This window comes from Gobio gobio (genome assembly GCF_949357685.1).
Source record: "Gobio gobio genome assembly, chromosome: 15".
NCBI lineage: Eukaryota > Metazoa > Chordata > Actinopteri > Cypriniformes > Gobionidae > Gobio > Gobio gobio.
Genome location: NC_137108.1, coordinates 5,589,418 through 5,611,251, shown reverse-complemented (window position 1 = coordinate 5,611,251; position 21,834 = coordinate 5,589,418). Strand labels below are relative to the sequence as shown.

General features: G+C 41.7%; 1 protein-coding gene across 1 annotated transcript in view; it reads left to right on the top strand.

The window, feature by feature from the left end:
* limd1a (LIM domains containing 1a) overlaps window positions 1-5,349 on the top strand; it is a 65,689-nt gene extending 60,340 nt beyond the window's left edge. Inside the window, exon 8 of the mRNA XM_079836139.1 lies at window positions 4,292-5,349. Within this exon, the coding sequence (XP_079692265.1) occupies window positions 4,292-4,435 (144 nt within the window). The 3' untranslated portion in view covers window positions 4,436-5,349. The remainder of the gene's footprint in view (window positions 1-4,291) is intronic.
* Window positions 5,350-21,834: the final 16,485 nt, after the last annotated feature.

Here is a 21,834-nt window from a genome sequence, read left to right as displayed (position 1 = left end):
ATATCAAAGGCATCTGTTGGCCCATGGGCGTCTGGTCTGAACACCAGGTGTGTTCAGGAGCATTGTTGGCGTGTTGTTATTTTGAGGAACTGAAAAAGACTGCGCCATTGACCAACACAAACCTGCTCTAAAGTCAACAGCGCAGTATTATTTGTGTTATTTAAAGGGTGTGTTAGTAATATGAGCCTATAGGCGGTGCACAACACACGTACACACTGATTATTACACACACAGGGACTTTCAGCAGCAGGCATCATTGGTCGAGCAGATTAGTTTCTGAGGAGCGTTCAGTCTTTCCGCTCGCAAGTTCCGCCATGTATGGGAGATGAGACTCTGATTGGATTATTGCACGTACGCCCAAAACACACCCATGACTCATTAAGAGACTAGGCAAAACCCTTTTGGACCATGAGCCTGGCGTGCTGACCGTTTTTCCCGTCATTAAACTAGCAAAAGTGGATTCGGACACGCCCTAAGTGCACTTGCACCATGCCCTTCAGACCATGAGCTCAGATCGTTAAAGGGTTAGTTCACCCAAAAATGAAAATTCTGTCATTAATTCCTCACCCTCATGTCGTTGGACACCCGTCAGACCTCCGTTCATCTTCAGAACACAAATGAAGATATTTTAGTTGAAATCTGATGGCTCTGAAAGGCCTCCATTGGCTCAATGCACTTTACACTCTCAAGACCCTTAAAAGGTACTAAAGACGTCGTTACAAAGTCCATCTCACTACAGTGGTTCTACAATAACTTTATGAATCGGCGAGAATAGTTTTTGTGCGCAAAAAAACCCTAAATAACGACTTATATAGTGATGACGATTTCAAAACACGGCATCATGAAGCTTCGAAGCGTTATGAATCAGTGAGTCGATTCAGCAGTTTGGATCGCCAAATTTCAGCAGTTTGACACGCGATCCGAATCATGATTCAACTCACTGATTCATAACGCTTCGAAGCTTCATGATGCCGTGTTTTGAAATCGTCATCACGAAGTCGTTATTTAGGGGTTTTTTGCGCACAAAAACTATTGTCGTCGCTTCATAAAGTTATTGTAGAACCACTGTAGTGAGATGGACTTTGTAACGACATCTTTAGTGCCTTTTAAGGGTCTTGAGAGTGTAAAGTGCCATTGAGCCAATGGAGGCCTTTCAGAGCCATCAGATTTCAACTAAAATATCTTTATTTGTGTTCTGAAGATGAACGGAGGTCTTACGGGTGTCCAACGACATGAGGGTGAGTAATTAATGACAGAATTTTCATTTTTGGGTGAACTAACCCTTTAATAAAGGGCCTTTAATGTTGTCGGTTTTACCACAAAAAAAAGTAGTCTGAGTAAGATTCTGAAAATGTGGTTGATCAAGTCGATAGAATGAAACCAACTTAGCAAGAAGTTCAGCAGAACGTTTTCACTTTTTTTTTTTTTTACCTCTCTTACCTTTCTTATACAGTGTTATAACTAGGGATGTGCCTGAAGCTTAAATCCAAATTCGGAAAGGCACAGAAAACGAATAACGCGTTCTACGGAGCCTCTAAAGGGACATGGTTAGGCTTGCTGCGGTAGTCGGTTACATTACAGTACATCACTTATCATGTGAAGATAGTAAGAGGATTTTGTGCACAACAGATCCTGAGTGTCACTGACAAATAACTTCTCTTGTAAAATGTGTACAACAGACACACAGAGTAGGCGTGAACCCGAATTGAAAAGCAAAAGTAAAAATCAAGCCTGCATTCAGAAGCGATTTCAATACCCCACATATTGATCGCGGTTCCCTGATGCCCACAAATTATTTACAATATAATTGCGAGAGAACGCAAAAGCATTTAAGTATATCTTTCCCATCACCATGTCTCTTTAGAGGCTCCTCAGAATGCGTCATTTCCTTTCTGAACATAGTATTTGGCTTCAGGCACGTCCCCAGTTATATAAAATATGTCTTCTTCACTGTAATAACTTTATGTATAGCCGGCGTTGTACTCTCCCAGATTCAGGAGGCTGTCCTCTATCAAATGTGCTATACACAAGCTAACCTTTGGGTTGTACTGCTCAGGAATAGCGTTATACATACATCTTAACCACTGATTACTAGTTTCATCCATTTTCTGAAACACACAGCATCTTCACAACATTAAATTTCACTGAAACCTCACCTTCTCTCTTTGCACACGTCTTTGGGCACGCATTATGCTAATATATCACACTGTGACTTCAGTCGAGGCGTTTTAGTCATGTCTGGATCAGTGTTCTCTGTTAGATAATCTATATCTTTGTGTGAGAACTTTGTAGATTGCACAAATAGACACATTACACACTAAAGGAACACATTAGAAAGCATCACATGACCCCTTTAGTAAAGAAGCCTTTATTGTTGGAAATAAATCACCACTTCCTCTAAACTAAAGCCTGCATGTCTTAATATGTGATATTAACAGAGATCTGCTAACATTTGACTGAGACTGTGTACATTTTGAGTATGAGGAACAGGTTCTGAAACTAGAAAAATGGTGTGAAGAAAGTTCATTATTGATAAATGTACGTAAAACAAAAGAGTTGATTTTAAATCATTCAGAGCCTTTAACAGAAATAATGCTATGTGATCAAACTGTTGAAATTGTGAAGACTTTTAAGTATTTAGGAATCATGATTGACTGTAAATTGAACTTCTCTGATAATGTGGCTCTTATTTGTAAGAAAGCAAATCAAAGGCTATTCTTGCTAAGGAAATGAAAATAATTTTGTGTGAGCAAAGCTGTGTTGCAAAGAGTTTATACAGGTCTAATTGAGAGTGCTTTAGGGTATAATATTACAGTGTGGTTCGGACGAGTTACTTCGGCAAATAAAGTTAAATTAGACAGAATTGCAAGTGTAGCAGGAAAAATTACAGGATTAAAGCAAAAATCAGTCGCTCAGTTATACCAAATTTCTGTTCAGAGAAAAGCTTTGATTATAACAAGAGACATAACACACCCCTTGAATCATGTTTTTGAATTATTACCATCACGTCGTCGTTATAGAATGCCAAAAGCAATATACAAGCAAACTTTCGTACCAAATGCAATAATTCTTTTGAATAAGAGGGAGGAAATGTGACTATTTTAATTTTGTCATTGTGGATGTAGTGTACTGTTAGATGTATTTATTGGATGTTGTGTACTGTTAAAGCAGCACTAGGTAACTTTTCAACCTTTATAATATATTTTCAAGACTCTTGTGATGATACATCAACTTACAATAGGTTGAATGACACGTCTGCCATAGCCTGACGGGGTCTGTATCGTTTTTAATCGTACTTTTAAACTTTGGGTTTCGGGTAGTAACCCGAGAAAAAAAAGAACTACAAAATTCGACTGCTTTACGGCATATACGTCACTTCCACCACCACCCCCCCCCCTTCCTTAAATTCGGACGTGCGAGAAAAACTATCATTTGTTTGCCGGATGTTATAGTCATGGCCTAAGCAGCACAGAAAAATAAGAAAGCAAAGGTTTTGTCGGAGGAAAGCAAAAAGAGGAAACGAGAAAGTGAGATTAAAGGCAGGACGAGGATCAACATTGGCCAGCGTTTGCTTGCGGGCGTGAGCTGAAGGAGGAGGGGCTACATTCCTGCAAGTAAATACATAAGACGTACAAAATCATATTTTAAGATACCTAACATGTCTGTGATATTTGTTTATTTGTCTTGCCTCAAGCTATAATGCAAATCGATTTTTCAAATTTGCAGATTCATCTAGGGTAGCTTGATATTATAATATTGATGATATATGGTCATTTCCTACCACTCAAACACTGAACTGAAGTATCATAGATTCTGTAATAGGGAACCAATAGACTAGGCTACTATAATGACGCTGGCTTGTAAACGTGAGCATCGCGATCATTTGGCGTTAGAAAAAAAATAAAACCCATGAAATGATATTCATATGACATGCTGAAATATATGCCACTGTACCTGGGATGAAGACATTTCACACGCGACGCAAGCAGAACTCCTGCATGTGAACTCCTGCAGTGTTCAGGGCTATCATGGTTGTCTTGTCAATAAATGCACGTGCGATGCATCCACTGATGTAGAATTACAGTTTACGAGTAGTAGAGGACAATACTGTTTCCCAACTGTAGGGGGAGCCCGAGAGCAAAACCTACCTAGTGCTGCTTTAACTGTTCTGTGATTGTGTGGCGTGACCAAAGATCAATTTTCAGCTTAGGCTGAACAATAAAGTACCACTAACTAACTAATGCATTGAACGGAGGAGCATGAGTTTGAGCTGTCCAACTCTTTTCCCCAGGACTGTCACATGGAGTTGAATGATGAGGAGGGTCACCGCTGCTATCCTCTGGACGGACGCCTGCTCTGTCACGCATGCCACCTCAAACACATCGACCCCTCCGCCCCTCTGCCTACAGCTAACAACTACCACAGTCAGTTTTAAAGATCTGACACCCCCTTGTGGGCGTTCAGAGACATCACCGTTTGCCAAAGATTACCAAAAATCACAAATCAAAGCCTTGCTTGTATGAGACAAATGCTGTAAACAAAGAGCCATTGGCTTATGCAAAATGCTACAGATTTTTGTAAATAGGGCAACCATTACATATGTTATTACAAAACTTTTTCTGAGTTTCTTGAATGCCACCTAATAGTATATAAACATTTATTTAAGTCTTTTTTATATAGGAGTGCTCAGTTAGTGTGTTTATTCTCTTGTGCTGGTCGATATGGCCGGAGGCTTGACGCTACACCGATACCAAGCAAAGTAGATCATAAAAAAAAGCTTTGCATCAAGCATAAACCAACCAATGCAGCTTATCGGAGCGATCACATCAGTTGAATCTTTATTTATTAAAAAATCACGCTTTCATGTTTCATGAGTACCTCTGAAATTACAGCACAACTATTAAACTTGGCAGGTCAAACCCACATCTTAACTGATCTGAGCACTTGACACCAATCGCTCTCAATTGTTTCTAGAAAACATTGTTTTGATTGTTTGTACATTTTGTTCAATGAAGATTTGACAGAATATAATGTTGGGTCATTGGCCAAGTTTGGTGGATCAGATCACATTCAGATCATTTAAACGGGTTCCCAAACTTGTAGATTAAGATGATCTTAGGCTAAAAGTACCTGCAGCGTGGCTCACCTGCATACGGTTTATAAGTTACCTGGGGAAAGACTTAGTAAATCATTTATATGCCTTCTATCGTTTTCACGAGTTAAGCGGTTGATTGTGTTTCTCCGATCTCTCTCTGTGTTACTTATTTATCCATCTGCTCCTATTCAAAAGTAGGATGTGATGTTATGCTGATGATTTCGAAAAATAAAAGATTTTATGATTTATCAAGATTTATTTTCAGCACTTCTATGCTAAAAGTTTGATGGGACTTGGAATATGGAATAATGTTATTATTTACACACCATGTCATTCCTAAACTGACTGTCTGTCTTCTGTGGAGCATAAAAGAAATGTTTCAGTGTTGGTCCTTAACATTATTCAAAAAATAATCAGGTCACACTTTAGGGTCGAATTCTCACTATTAACTACAACTTTTGCCTCAATAAACTCCTAATGACTGCTTATTAATAGTTAGTACGGTAGTTGTTAAGTTTAGATTAATGGATGAATATTGAATATGATCATGCAGAATAAGGCATTAATATGTGCTTTATAAGTGCTAATAAACAGCCAATATCATAGTAATATACATGATAATAAGCAACTAGTTAATAGTGAGAATTGGACCCTAAAGTGTTACCAGAATTTTGGGGTGAACTATCCGTTTAACAAATTTTCCTAAATAACCATAACACTTTTTTTAGACCAGTATAAACGCAGCACTGCTGTCAGATAAACACCGGGATACCTTAAGGATCAGTGCTTGGCCCAATCTTCTTTTATAAACGTATTTTTAAATAAATGTTGCTTTTTATTGACGTTTTCACTGTCTAGGTTTGTTCTTTCTAAAAACCGACTGCTACTACTAGAACCACAAGTGTTAGTTCTGGCAGTTCTCAACTGATCGAAGTCTTCCTCTAGGAATTCAGTGTCTATCACAGCATCCCTATATAAGGTCCATTCAGTATGATCAGCAGCTTTATCACATTGCTCAGGAGATAATTACCCTCCTCCATCCCCAGCTCCACCTGTCATCCATAGTCAGGACCAGTGTTGGGGGGAACGCATTACAAGTAACTTGAGTTACGTAATAATATTACTTTTTCCAAGTAACTAGTAAAGTAACGCATTACTTTTCAAATTTACAACCAAATATCCTAGTTACTTTTTCAAAAAAGTAACGCAAGTTACTTTTTCACATTAATTTGACTGACAGCTCTCCTGCCCCCATGTTGAGGAAAATAAGTGCAGAGGCGTGTGTGTGTGTGTGTGTGTGTGTGTGTGTGTGTGTGTGTGTGTGTGTGTGTGTGTGTGTGTGTGTGTGTGTGTGTGTGTGTGTGTGTGTGTGTGTGTGTGTGTGTGTGTGTGTGTGTGTGTGTGTGTGTGTGTGTGTGTGTGTGTGTGTGTGTGTGTGTGTGTGTGTGTGTGTGTGTGTGTGTGTGTGTGTGTGTGTGTGTGTGTGTGTGTGTGTGTGTGTGTGTGAACATGAGGGTTATTGTAGTTCCAGACTAAATGTGAGCATTTATTTATCTCACTTGCACAATAAAGATTCTGTACTCCTCAAAATGAATAAAATCAGTCAAATGAAAAATCAGAATACTATGCAAACCTCCAATAATTAAATGTTAAATAAAACAACTATTTTTATGCATAATCTACCTTTATATTTAATATACCAGTGTCTTGCTGCTGACCTTTGATGATGAAAATTACTAGATTTTTTGTTGTTATTGGTAACTTTTTCTCCTGCATCCTATTCTACCATTATCCAGAGCTGCGCCCTCGACTGTTCATGCGGGAATCTGCATTTTAACCTCAGCCTGGGGCTTATTATTTCAATTTTGGTATGAAGAGGTCTTTACCGTTGCAGAAAAATATAACTTTTTTGTTATTAACAAAAACAAGCCCAGCCCAGGTGAGAAAAAGTAACGCAAAAGTAACGTAATGCATTACTTTTCTTAAAAAGTAACTAAGTAACTCAATTAGTTACTTTTTAAGGGAGTAACGCAATATTGTAATGCATTACTTTTCAAAGTAACTTTCCCCAACACTGGTCAGGACTTTGAAATAGTGTTTTATAGTTTCCAAGGTTACATTTTAGGGTTCCTAACAATAGTTATTGATGCATTGCATGGCTGTAACTACACATTTACAATTGGGGGAACACTCACCATTCAACGTTTACAAACTCGCCATTGAAAATAACCTTATGACCACTAATCAGTTGTTCAGTTGTAACCTTTTCAAATTAAAAATAACAAAAATAGTGCAGTTTTTTTAGAAGGATGCACATTTATTCCATGTCTAATCGCCCTCTCGCCACATAAAATATTGCAAATAATGCTAATGTTTACCTTAAGTAGACTAACCAATAGGTCTGCAGTGCCCCATGCAGGTGTTACAAATGAACTGAATTGCTGATTATTTCTAGTAATTTACTACATGCTTAAAAGAATTACAAATGAACACCTGCTTGTCCAAATGATGATGCAGAGACCGAAAACACACACACACACACACACAAACAAACAATGACTGAAGTAAAACCTGCACCAGAAAGAACGCTAATAGTAAGAAGATTTACATACAACCTACTCCTAATATGGGGATTAAGATGAAGTGTTTAACCCTCTGGTGCTCTTCGTTTGGGGGTTCCTTTGGTTGTCTTCCCGGTCACCTAAAAATGTAACTTCCTCCCCCCCAGTAAAACCAATGAAAGTTATTTTTCTTCAATAATATTTTTTCTATTTTCTTTTGTATTTTGAGATGATTTGATGGTACTTATTAATAGTAATGCAATAATTATGGTCTATTTTTGCCATTGAAAATAATACTGTGAAAAAAAGAAAAGAAAAAAAAAGTGTATTTCAGGTTAAAATAGGGTCTATGCCTTCAAAATAATTTTTTTGAAGGCAGATTAGCGCCCTCTGTTGGAATTGTTTATGGTAACATGCAACCATGGGTGTAACCACTAGAGGGGTCTATGGAGAGGCTTGTGAATTCCATATTCTCTTTTGAACACATTTAGTGATTTTTTAAATATATTTAAACAATCTCAAAGACTATTTATTATAAAGTTTTAGATATTTTTTTTTGTTAGAAATAGTGATTTAAAGTGTTAGTTTTTGTCAAACTTAATCATTGTGTTAGGAAGAGAAAGCAAGGAAGCATTTTACTACCCATTTTTTAATTCAGAATTTGTATATATATATTAAAAAAAAACATTCATTCAATTATTACACTTTATGTGAATTATGTATTTTGTTTAAAAAAATAATAATTTAGAGTGTCACCCCTTCACTTTTGTGAGCTTTTTCTGCATTATGACTGAATTACTGAGTGGATTTCACATTCTATAAACTTTGCTCTGTATTACAGACACAGTGGTGTGTGTGTGTGTGTGTGTGTGTGTGTGTGTGTGTGTGTGTGTGTGTGTGTGTGTGTGTGTGTGTGTGTGTGTGTGTGTGTGTGTGTGTGTGTGTGTGTGTGTGTGTGTGTGTGTGTGTGTGTGTGTGTGTGTGTGTGTGTGTGTGTGTGTGTGTGTATGTGTCAATATCACAAACTTTTGATGTTTTCGAGTGTCACCCCTTTACTGCTGTGTACTTTTATTTCAGCATTGTGGCCGATTTGTAGATTGTACACACAAATATTTGGTGAATTTGTGTTTTTGCCGATTTCCCATTCATTTCCTATGGTTGGTCATTTGTGACTGAAGACAATGAAAGGTAAACTTTTTTTTACGACCAATTAGCATGTTCGAATCCTGCCCTCAATTTTTACAAATGAACTGAATTGCTGATTATTTCTAGTAATTTACTACATGTTTAAAAGAATTACAAATGAACACCTGTACGTCCAAATGGTGATGCAGAGACAGAAAACACACACACACATAAAAACAAATAATGACTGAAGTAAAACCTGCACCAGAAAGAACGCTATTAGTAAGAAGATTTACATACAACCTACTCCTAATATGGGGATTAAATTAAAGGGTTAGTTCACCCAAAAATGAAAATTCTGTCATTAATTACTCACCCTCATGTCGTTGGACACCCGTCAGACCTCCGTTCATCTTCAGACACAAATGAAGATATTTTAGTGTAAATCTGATGGCTCTGAAAGTCCTCCATTGGCTCAATGCACTTTTCACTCTCAAGACCCTTAAAAGGCACTAAAGACGTCGTTACAAAGTCCATCTCACTACAGTGGTTCTACAATAACTTTATGAATCGGCGAGAATAGTTTTTGTGCGCAAAAAAAACCTAAATAACGACTTGTATAGTGATGACGATTTCAAAACACGGCATTATGAAGCTTCGAAGCGTTATGAATCAGTGAGTCGATTCAGCAGTTTGACGGTTTGACACGCGATCCGAAGCATGATTCGACTCACTGATTCATAACGCTTCGAAGCTTCATGATGCCGTGTTTTGAAATCGTCATCACTATATAAGTCGTTATTTAGGGTTTTTTTGCCCACAAAAACTATTCTCGCCGATTCATAAAGTTATTGTAGAACCACTGTAGTGAGATGGACTTTGTAACGACGTCTTTAGTGTCTTTTAAGGGTCTTGAGAGTGTAAAGTGCATTGAGCCAATGGAGGCCTTTCAGAGCCATCAGATTTCAACTAAAATATCTTCATTTGTGTTCTGAAGATGGTCTGACGGGTGTCGAACGACATGAGGGTAAGTCATTAATGACAGAATTCTCATTTTTGGGTGAACTAACCCTTTAAGTGATTTACTAAACAGGCCAAATTAGCATGAGAGCAATCCCATAAAAGCGCCAATGAGAGTGGATGCTTCTGCGTGTGATCTACTGATGACACAAATTAAAGAACTCGGACGCAGGGCCAAGGCCAACATAACAAACTAAATAGACTTATAAGTAAAACATGTATAAATTCCCTACTATTGAACAAAAGAAACTTCCCTATCTCCCTCACCCCTACGCTCCTAAAACATAAAAATTAACCCAATTACATCACCATAATCAAACGAACATGGTCAACTGAAGGTTTTGGGATCTGTCGACGGGAAGAGGCATCCAGAGCTCTTCACATCACAAGGCCAACATCTTCGATAGGGCGGCGATTGGCTGTCCTCCAACGACAGCCAATCCCTGCACACATATACAAAGAAAAAACAACCCACACAAAACGGAAACTGAGGATCGTGACACTTCACACTCGGTGGCCCAGCTCTGACTAAACATGGTCTTCCACTTCCTGACAGACTTGCTGCTGTTCCTAAATGCACAATATATCCAAATTATCGAAATATCGCACATGTACATATCGCAAGGGTACGCAATATCTGAATGATTTTAATAAGCTACTTAAACATTGTGAAAAGTCTACGTTTGAGGTTGATGCATATATCAGAGAATAGACTGAGCACACGACTGTTACTTATGTGACTGACTTGAGGATAAAACGAGTTATTAAACACAATAACTTGCGAAAAACAACTCTTTGCAGTCTCGCGCTGTCTGACACACACACACCGAAACGTGCGCACAAGCCGCTCCTTTTTCCGTGTCGTGTTACACACTTGTTAATACTCAAATACACACAGTTATTTCAAAATGGCTGTCTTGATGAGTATTCATGCAAACACAGTCGGTTATGCTTTAAGTGAAAGATATCAGTTGGGGAGAGAAATAGATTTTACACACTTAAAGCAATATCGTATCGCTTATCGAATATCGCATTATTTAACAAGGATATCGCATTTTTCTTCAATATCACACAGCCCTACTAAATGTTTAATCTTTTCATTAAAGAGTTAGTTCACCCAAAAATGAAAATTCTGTCATTAATTCCTCACCCTCATGTCGTTCGACACCCGTAAGACCTCCATTCATCTTCAGACACAAATGAACAGTGTTGGGCACGTTACTTTAAAAAAGTAATTAGTTATAGTTACTAGTTACTTCTTACAAATAGTAACTGAGTTAGTAACTGAGTTACATCATTATAAAAGTAACTAATTACCAGGGAAAGTAACTAATGTGTTACTTTTTTTTTTCTTCAAATGTTCAAATATGTCAAATAACTTGGATGCCCCCAATATTAAATATGTTAAATTAATGAATTGGACACTAAATAGAATAAATTATTATTATAAAACATTGTACATTAATGTACACTATTGTAATGTTGCTGTGTTGCTTTCTTCCTGGGCATAAGATGCACGTTACATAAACATTCTGACCTTTCACCTCAACGAGGGAAAAGTAGCGTTTATACTTTCAGTTTGCGAAAGCCTTTGAAGTCGTTGGACTGCCATCGCTGACTGTGCATATGCGTGTGCGTCATAGGTGTGTGTGTGTGAACTCAACCTATCAACCTCAACCTTGTGTCCCACCCACCAATCATCATCAGTTATGTGTACCACCCCATCCACCCCCAACACGCATGGCTGGCGCGCGCGCGTTGCAAGTCCGATAGAGAGCCTGTTCGGATGAAAACCGCTTCAATGAGCTCAATTATAGTAACGCCGCATTTTTTTTCGGCGTTGTAACGGAAGAAACAGTAATTCGTTTGATTACTCGTTACTGAAAAAAGTAATTCCGTTAGTAACGCCGTTTATCTATAACGCCGTTATTCCCAACACTGCAAATGAAGATATTTTCATTGAAATCTGATGGCTCTGAAAGGCCTCCATTGGCTCAATGCACTTTACACTCTCAAGACCCTTAAAAGGCACTAAAGACGTCGTTACAAAGTCCATCTCACAACAGACCAGCACGTGTTGTTTTCCACCTCCCCGTCCCAGCAGTGCTTTCCAGAGTTAAAGCCCTCAGAGCCCAGCACACACTGATAATAGTCAAATCTCTCTGGATGTCCTGGATACTGTTGACCATCAGCGCTGGGTTTTACACGGGTCAGATCATCAGACAGGAGGATATGCAGTGTTGGGGTCAGTGTGACAGGAGCTGATGAGAGAATACAATAAACACATGATGTTTCTGGTGAGTGTAAATCCATTGTGTAATTATGGCCTGTGACACTCTCATTCAAACCCACTGGTTGTAACTATCTCCTGCATCTTCTCCCAGACTTTGAACCTCAGGTCCCCCAGGTGTTCTGGCACATTCATCAACGCTCCAGTAGGAAACTCTGGATCCTGCAGTGCGATCTGGGCTCTGCAATTACATCCAGGAGTTAAAGGGGTGGTAAAACACATTCTTTTGAAGGCTTGATTGTGTTTGTGGGGTGCACTGTAACATGTGTTCATGCTTCGTTTTTAAAAAAAAAATCCTTATTTTTCATATATTTGACCTTTATTCTACACTGCTCTGTCCCTCCTTGTAAAACGGTCTGATGCTTTCCGGGTTGTATGAAGCCAGTCCCTCAAAAATACGCAATGGGCTCTGATTGGTCAGCTGGCCCAGTGTGTTGTGATTCGCTAACCGCCTAGTGCACGTTTGTCGGAAATGCCACGCCCCTTACCGGAGGCTGTGCTTTGGTCAGTATTAGAAACAACGGCGTCAATAAAACCATATGAGCCCGAATCAGACCCAGAACATTTGAGTGAAGATGATCGAGCAGAACCTGTTCAGTCCTCAAGAGTAAAGACTGCGGATCTATAATGATCGCTACTGAATGGCACTTTTGTATTTTTAGAACGATTATAGCCAAATATCTGTGGCAATAACTATTAACCCAAAACGAACACTAAACACTGGCTTTACCAGTAGCCAAATCACACACAGAACCATGTTTAGCATGCCTGTAGATAAACAATACATAAAAGCTCTAATCAAAGAATCATTTACACTAATGCCAGGTTCGCTGTTGAGATTTTAACGTTAGTGTTTGTAACGTTAGGTGTTCGTCGGATAACGTTAAGTATGAATGAGCATTTAACAGACTGGTTTGCAGAACAGCGCGGTCATCTGTTTACTTCCTTGCTACAACGTACAATTAACCTATTACAGAAAACACATCGATGAAAAATAAATCAGACTTACAGGTTGTGGCCCGTAAACAGTTTCTGTTTGTAAATCCAGCTTTCAGGACAAGCCGAGGCGCAAATCCGGCATTGAACTCGCGAAGATTGTGGAAGTTTTCCTCCGTGAAATGTGCAGCGGGAGGCGCGCCCATCGCGCATGATTCACACTGAACCGCTCATGAATTGCAACGGACGAATATTGTCCATTATGTCACATTTTCCAGTCTTCTCCTCCGACCCTGTCTGTCTCGTGCTTTATGATGGGCAGCATATATCTGAGACCTGTTCCCCTCTGTCTCAAACACATGCATATAACATGCTGTGTGTTAAACGCCCATCCCCAGACCTGCAATCCGGATGAAAATAACAGTGTTTCGTCGGCATTGCAGCAACACCACTCCTGCCTGTAGCCTACCACTATACCACAACAACAGCGATACAAAATGGCCTCAACACCCTATTTACTATTCTCGGAGGAGGGGTTTATGTAAATATTGAGCCTGGTGATGTCACCAACCCTGGAGGAATGTGTGTAGTCCCTACTGGCCGTTTGCTGTAGTTCTTAGAAACTGATTTCTTTAAAAGCAAATATCTCCCTTTGCTTTAAACTTTGAACGTTGTAACTTTGCAGATGTTGTTTATGCTCAAGCAGCAACATTACACGCTAGCTAAAGTTAGAATAGTGAAATCGTGGTTTACCACCCCTTTAAAAAGAAAGAAAGAAGGACTTCACTGCAGAGAAAGGAGTAAGAGAGCGGCTCACTTAGTTCTGCAAAACACAAAAGGGAGAAATAAGTTACATGTGTACATGATCGAATGTCTTATTTAACCCTCAACTAGTGGTCAACCAATATAGATGTTTTTGATGCCAATGCCGATATCTTAGAGCAGGATGGCTGATGGCCAATATAAAGCAGATGGCTGATATATATATATATATATATATCACACTATTTAAAGGGGTGCTTGATAATGATTTGACTTTTTTAACTTTAGTGAGTGTGTAGTGTCGCTGTTTGAGCATAAACAACATCTGCAACGTTACAACGCTCAAAGTTCAAAGCCAAGGGAGATATTTTTGCTTTTTAAGCAATGGCTGGTAGGGACTACAACAGGATTTTTCACGACATCACAAACCCTAAAATGTACATAACCCCAATGCTTCACATTGGACACAACGGCCAAAGAGAAGAACGTACGGCCAAACTTCGGTCAACCCTCATGACAGTCACTTTAGGCTCTGCAGCATATTTTGAGTTTTTTAGAGCAGTGGTTCTCAACCTTTTTTCAGTGATGTACCCCCGTGAAATATTTTTTCAGCCAAGGACCCCTAACCAGCGCAAAGCATTTTTGGTTGAAAAAAAACAACAACTTAAAACAGAGCACTGTGCCATCAGTGTCTGATTTATTAAACTTTGGAACAGATAAACGCTTACAAAATTCAACATTTGAAAAAAAGAAACTATTTCGATAATAATCCATGACTAAATGTATTGCAAATATTTCTCATCACTAAAATGTAGTGATTCAAACTAATGTAGTAAAAACAGTGACCAGATGTCTGAAATGGAAACCGGGGACATTTCCTGTTTGAGTGGTCAAAAATATCACTCAAATCTCATTTGTTATTATATTTTAATTGAAAAACAGGGACAATACATTTTTTTATGTTGTTGTTGTGGAGTCCTTATATTATTATTAACATTAATAATTATTATGATTTACTTTGATTATTAGGATTTTTGGTCTGGATTTAATACAATAAAAAACAAACAAACAATGAAAACAGTTAACCATTGTAAATAAGCTGTTCAAAACAATATTGTAACATGACTTAACAAAAACGCATTACAAAAATAAAACATAAATATGACAAATAAAACTATTCAACAAATATTGTAACATTTAGAGAATAGAGATGTATTTAGGCCCCGCCCACAGTTGGGGGGGGGGGGGGCTTATCCAACGCTCTCCATTGACTTTGCATTGTGTGAAGCGCCTCCTTCTCATCTCGGACTTATAACAAAACACAGAACAATGTCTAAAAGCGGATATGTGACAAAGTGTACAGCAAACAAGCTAAACAAAACACATAAATACGTTTTTTTATAAGCCGTCAACCCTAAAAAACGAGCATTTAAGCAGACAAAAGTGGAGACAGGCAATAAGACGTGGAGCATCAGCAGAAGAATGGGTCAATTTTGGGATCCTGACACTCAGTATGTCTATGTGTGCAGTAAACATTTAGTCACTGTTAAGTCAAATATCCAAATGTCAGTTTTATATATTATATTTCCTGTCTCTGATGACGTTCCTCTCCAGTGGGTGTAGTTGCACTCTGTCTCAATTTCCTGTATCCACTTTTGTGTCCTTAAACGCTGTTTTTTTGGGTCAAAAGCTTATAAAAACTTCTGGGTTTTTGGTTCTGTGTTGCTTAGCTTGTTTGCTGTACACTTTGTCACATATCCGCTTTTAGACATTGTTCTGTTTTTTGTTATAAGTCCGAAATGACCAAGAGGCAGCCTCACACAATGCAAAGTCAATGGAGAGCGTTGGATTGTTTTCCCCCCCGGTGGGCGTGGCCTTCAGATTATGACGCGTGTCGCTCTGTCAGTATTAGGCATATCTGAATTTAAGAGCGCCCTACCCACATGCATTGGAGTAAATTGATAAAAAGTCTAATTTTACAGAAAACACTGTAAATTTGAACACAGTGGTGGAATATTGCATATATTCTATTGTATGTATTCACAACTTTATGATAAACACAAATAAAAAGTCATATTTTTTAATTATTTTTGTTATCATTTCATTTTGAACCTGTTTGGTCTGTGTCCCTTCAGAAAGTTTCTGTTTCAGAAAGATTCCACTAGGTGGCAGTAAACAGGGGAAAACAAAGAATCTTCTTGATATCTCCTTCTAAAAAAATGCGATTGAGATGAATCTGTCTCCTCCTCATTTGCAGTGATTTTCCATAGCCGCTGGGAAATTGAAAAGAAGGCTCCGCCTCCTCAACTTTGTAAAGGGAGATCTCGAGCTCTGGTTGGTCTAGAAACGTGATCGACATGTCTATAGAGAGCTGAGATTAGGCTTGTTTGAGATGAGCAAAATCTGCGCAGAACCGATCACCGCGAGATGCATGCCGGTTAGAAATGTGTCCGAACGTGGTCCGACTTGGTTTAAACAACCGTGATGTATGGTTCTTTTTTAAAATGTTTGATTTTAAAACTCTGATATCATGTTTTTAAGTGTGAATATGCCTCAGACTGAGCTTGACGATGTAGATGTGACGTGAGCAGCCTGTCTGACAGTCGTATGTCTTCTAGTAGTTGTGCAAAGTGAAATCTGTATCACGTTGTTGAAATATTTTGTCCCGTTGCTTTTGGCTCTTGCTTCTGAACTGTTATAGGACAACTTAGTTTGAATAAACTTAGTTTGAATAAACGAGCAGACACTGATTAGCTACTTGCTATAAGTTTATTTATATACACACAGTAAACAAATCCTTAACAAACAAAAAAAACCTTTGCAATGAACATGCTTTTAAATAAATCACACACAGTAAACTAATCCTTTAAAACAAGTAGGCTACTTAAATTCTATAAGAGCTGCATAAAAATGAATGAGTAGCCTAGGTCTAAATTACAAATGATAAAATCTACATACCTTTATCAAAGAAAAGTCGAACAACGACTGTTGTGATAATACCTTAGTTAAACTAACTAAATACAGGAAACAAAAAAAGTGCAATGACATTTTAAATTCCTAATCTTTTTCGACTTCCAAGTTCTGTGACAGGAACACCAACATGTTCACTTTACTCGGTTTTAGTGACGATCTGACAGGGAAAGCTATGTTACCCGCAGTGCTAAAAATTCGGTCTGATGCTGTGCTTGTAGCACAAATACACATGTATTTAACGTGCCAATTTTGCTAAGAGCGGATAGCGTGTTTTTCATGGTCTCTCCACCATGCTAGTGGATTAGCGGTTGTTCTTGGAGACAGCGGGTTAACTCCGTCACGTGTCAGCGCGCGCTCTGATCGGTAAAGGGGCAGAGATTTCAGACCTCCGTTTATTAAAGGGTTAGTTCACCCAAAAATGAAAATTCTGTCATTAATGACTTACCCTCATGTCCTTGGACACCCGTCAGACCTCCGTTCATCTTCAGACACAAATGAAGATATTTTAGTGTAAATCTGATGGTTCTGAAAGGCCTCCATTGGCTCAATGCACTTTACACTCTCAAGACCCTTAAAAGGCACTAAAGACGTCGTTACAAAGTCCATCTCACTACAGTGGCTCTACAATAACTTTATGAATCAGCGACAGTAGTTTTTGTGAGCAAAAAAACCCTAAATGACGACTTATATAGTGATGACGATTTCAAAACAAAGCATCATGAAGCTTTGAAGAGTTATGAATCAGCGGTTTGAATCGCCAAATTTCAGCAGTTTGGCAGTTTGACATACGATCCGAATCATCATTCGACTCACTGATTCATAACGCTTCGAAGCTTCATGATGCTTTGTTTTGAAATCGTCATCACTATATAAGTCATTATTTAGGGTTTTTTTGCGCACAAAAACTACTGTCGCCGATTCATAAAGTTATTGTAGAGCCACTGTAGTGAGATGGACTTTGTAATGACGTCTTTAGTGCCTTTTAAGGGTCTTGAGAGTGTAAAGTGCATTGAGCCAATGGAGGCCTTTCAGAGCCATCAGATTTCAACTAAAATATCTTCATTTGTGTTCTGAAGATGAACGGAGGTCTGACGGGTGTCCAACGACATGAGGGTGAGTCATTAATGACAAAATTGTCATTTTTGGGTGAACTAACCCTTTAAGGAGATCTCCAAGATTTCTCTTCTTGGTAGGGGGTGGTGCACAGACCTCTCCCGAATCATCTCCAGCAGTAGCAGCCTCCGAAGCACCACTAACTCCGCCTCCGTTTCCCTCGCCAGCTGAGGGAACCTATCTAAAAAATTTTTTTTTTTTTTTTTTATGTTTGTAAAAAATATTTTAATAACACTGTTTTGGCGGTTATAGAGTTCTAATGACGGTGTTTAACTATAACCGTCGGTCTCACGGTTATATACTAACGTCACACCCCTACTATTCGTTAGCCTATTCGTTAGCCTATTTTTACAAAAACAGCTTATACGGGGCGATAGTGTAATACAAGGTAATGGAGCCTTTTATACATTGTTGTGTTTGTTTAGAAATAAACAATGGACAAATGGAGTCTTTAAACGCCTCAGATGTAAAGTTATTCGCTGTCAAAGTGACGCCAAAATGAATGAGAGTCAATGGGATGCTAACAGCAGGTGATGGCTTGGTTAGCAATGGCTGCCTCTATGGAAGGTACGCTTTCCGGCTGCTGGATTACCCCCTTGATGTGAACAAGTGTTATAGCAGCCGCTGAGAGAACAGTAACGTCATCACATCATAAACACACTCAGATGTGTCTAATATGATCAACAGAGCTGCGTTACCTCACACTCATGACCGGAAAAGCGGAAATGGAGACCGTGGCATAATAAAGGTCCCGCCGGCGACTATGCCATAATAAAGGTCCCGCCGGCGACTATGCCATAATAAAGGTCCCGCCGGCGACTATGCCATAATAAAGGTCCCGCCGGCGACTATGCCATCCATCCATCCAGATGTTTATCCGTCCATCCATCCATCCATCCATCCATCCATCCAGATGTTTATCCGTCCATCCATCCATCCATCCATCCATCCATCCATCTATCCATCCATCCATCTATCCGTCCGTCCATCCATCCATCTGTCTATCTATCATTTATCCATGTATCCGTCCATCCATCCATATATGGCTTTCTTCCAATGTGTTGAAGAGATATCCAGGCTTTCTCTAAGCAAAACTTAATTGACTGTGAGGCTTCTTCATTGCTCTCTTCTCAATTATTTTCCTCGCATGAAGAATTCACTGAAAGAATTGAGAATTTCATTCTCACACAAGTAAAAATGATTTGATTTAGCAAAGTGAAATGATTTAGCAGCCCAATACAATACAATACAATGTGCAGTATAAAGTCCATGTCTCTTCTGCTCTCCAAGGCTGCATTAAATAAAATACAGTAAAAACAGTAATATTGCATATTATTACAATTTTGTTTTCTATGTGAATGTTAAAATGTAATTTATTCCTGTAATCAAAGCTGATTTTCAGCATCATTACTATTTGTAGAGTAGAAAGTTCAAAAGAACAGCATTATTTTGAAATAGAATCATAACATTATAAAGGTCTTTACTGTCACTTTTGATCAATTTTGTCACATGGTGTTTTGGTGATGGTTCATGTTCATTGTTCCTTGTTCATGTTTTAGTTTATCATGTTCTTGCTTTGTTTTAGTGTCATGCACTTCCTGGTTTTGTCATGTTTCAGTGTCATGTGAATCCCATGCCCTCATGTGATCTTGTGTCTTGTCCTGTCATTGGTTCATTGTCTCATCACTGTTCACAGGTGTCACTTGTCTTGTCATTAGTCTGTGTGTGTATTTAAGCCCTCATGTTTGCCATGTGTCTTTGTCAAGTATTGAATGTTGTAACCCGCTGTCGGTGAGTTTCGTTATTGTCAAGTCAAGTCAAGTCAAGTCAAGTCTTTGTTTTATGTTTGGATCTAGTCAAGTCTTTGTTTTATGTTGAGATTTATGTTTTATTGTAAATAAACTGCACTTGGGTCCTTCAACTTGCCTCCAGTGGATCTTTGTGACAGAATACTTGACCAAAATTATGAACCCAGCAGTTGCCATCCTTCACCTACGCCAAGGCCATCGATCCATTGAGGACTATGTTGAGGAGTTTTGTGGACTCTCCAGCCAGGTGGAATTTAATGATGTTGCCCACGTCCATGCTCCAGTCCACGTCCATGCTCCAGCCCAAGTCCATGCTCCAGCCCAAGTCCAGGCTCCAGCCCAAGTCCATGCTCCGGCCCAAGTCCATGCTCCGGCCCAAGTCCAGGCTCCGGCCCAAGTCCAGGCTCCGGCCCAAGTCCAGGCTCCGGCCCAAGTCCAGGCTCCGGCCCAAGTCCAGGCTCCGGCCCAAGTCCAGGCTCCGGCCCAAGTCCAGGCTCCGGCCCAAGTCCAGGCTCCTGCCCAAGTCCAGGCTCCGGCCCAAGTCCAGGCTCCTGCCCAAGTCCAGGCTCCGGCCCAAGTCCAGGCTCCTGCCCAAGTCCAGGCTCCGGCCCAAGTCCAGGCTCCGGCCCACGGCCCCGTCCAGGCTCCGGCCCACGGCCCCGTCCAGGCTCCGGCCCACGGCCCCGTCCAGGCTCCGGCCCACGGCCCCGTCCAGGCTCCGGCCCACGGCCCCGTCCAGGCTCCGGCCCACGGCCCCGCTGTCCCGCCCAAGAAAATTTTGGGGGGGGGCAAGGGGTACATGGAGGCCATGAAGGCCACGCCTCTGTGGCCCCCTGAACCGCCATTACTGCCATGGCCTGATGAACTGCCATTGCCGCCATGGCCATCCACGCCTGAGGGTCCAGGTCCTCCCACGCCACAGGGTCCAGGTCCGCCCACGCCACAGGGTCCAGGTCCGCCCACGCCACAGGGTCCAGGTCCGCCCACGCCACAGGGTCCAGGTCCGCCCACGCCACAGGGTCCAGGTCCGCCCACGCCACAGGGTCCAGGTCCGCCACAGGGTCCAGGTCCGCCCACGCCACAGGGTCCAGGTCCGCCCACGCCACAGGGTCCAGGTCCGCCCACGCCACAGGGTCCAGGTCCGCCCACGCCTCAGGGTCCAGGTCCGCCCACGCCTCAGGGTCCAGGTCCGCACACGCCTCAGGGTCCAGGTCCGCCCACGCCACAGGGTCCAGGTCCGCCCACGCCTCAGGGTCCAGGTCCGCCCACGCCTCAGGGTCCAGGTCCGCCCACGCCACAGGGTCCAGGTCCGCCCACGCCTCAGGGTCCAGGTCCGCCCACGCCTCAGGGTCCAGGTCCGCCCACGCCTCAGGGTCCAGGTCCGCCCACGCCACAGGGTCCAGGTCCGCCCACGCCTCAGGGTCCAGGTCCGCCCACGCCTCAGGGTCCAGGTCCGCCCACGCCTCAGGGTCCAGGTCCGCCCACGCCACAGGGTCCAGGTCCGCCCACGCCACAGGGTCCAGGTCCGCCCACGCCACAGGGTCCAGGTCCGCCCACGCCTCAGGGTCCAGGTCCGCCCACGCCTCAGGGTCCAGGTCCGCCCACGCCACAGGGTCCAGGTCCGCCCACGCCACAGGGTCCAGGTCCGCCCACGCCTCAGGGTCCAGGTCCGCCCACGCCTCAGGGTCCAGGTCCGCCCACGCCTCAGGGTCCAGGTCCGCCCACGCCTCAGGGTCCAGGTCCGCCCACGCCTCAGGGTCCAGGTCCGCCCACGCCTCAGGGTCCAGGTCCGCCCACGCCTCAGGGTCCAGGTCCGCCCACGCCTCAGGGTCCAGGTCCGCCCACGCCTCAGGGTCCAGGTCCGCCCACGCCTCAGGGTCCAGGTCCGCCCACGCCTCAGGGTCCAGGTCCGCCCACGCCACAGGGTCCAGGTCCGCCCACGCCACAGGGTCCAGGTCCGCCCACGCCACAGGGTCCAGGTCCGCCCACGCCTCAGGGTCCAGGTCCGCCCACGCCACAGGTCCAGGTCCGCCCACGCCACAGGGTCCAGGTCCGCCCACGCCTCAGGGTCCAGGTCCGCCCACGCCTCAGGGTCCAGGTCCGCCCACGCCTCAGGGTCCAGGTCCGCCCACGCCTCAGGGTCCAGGTCCG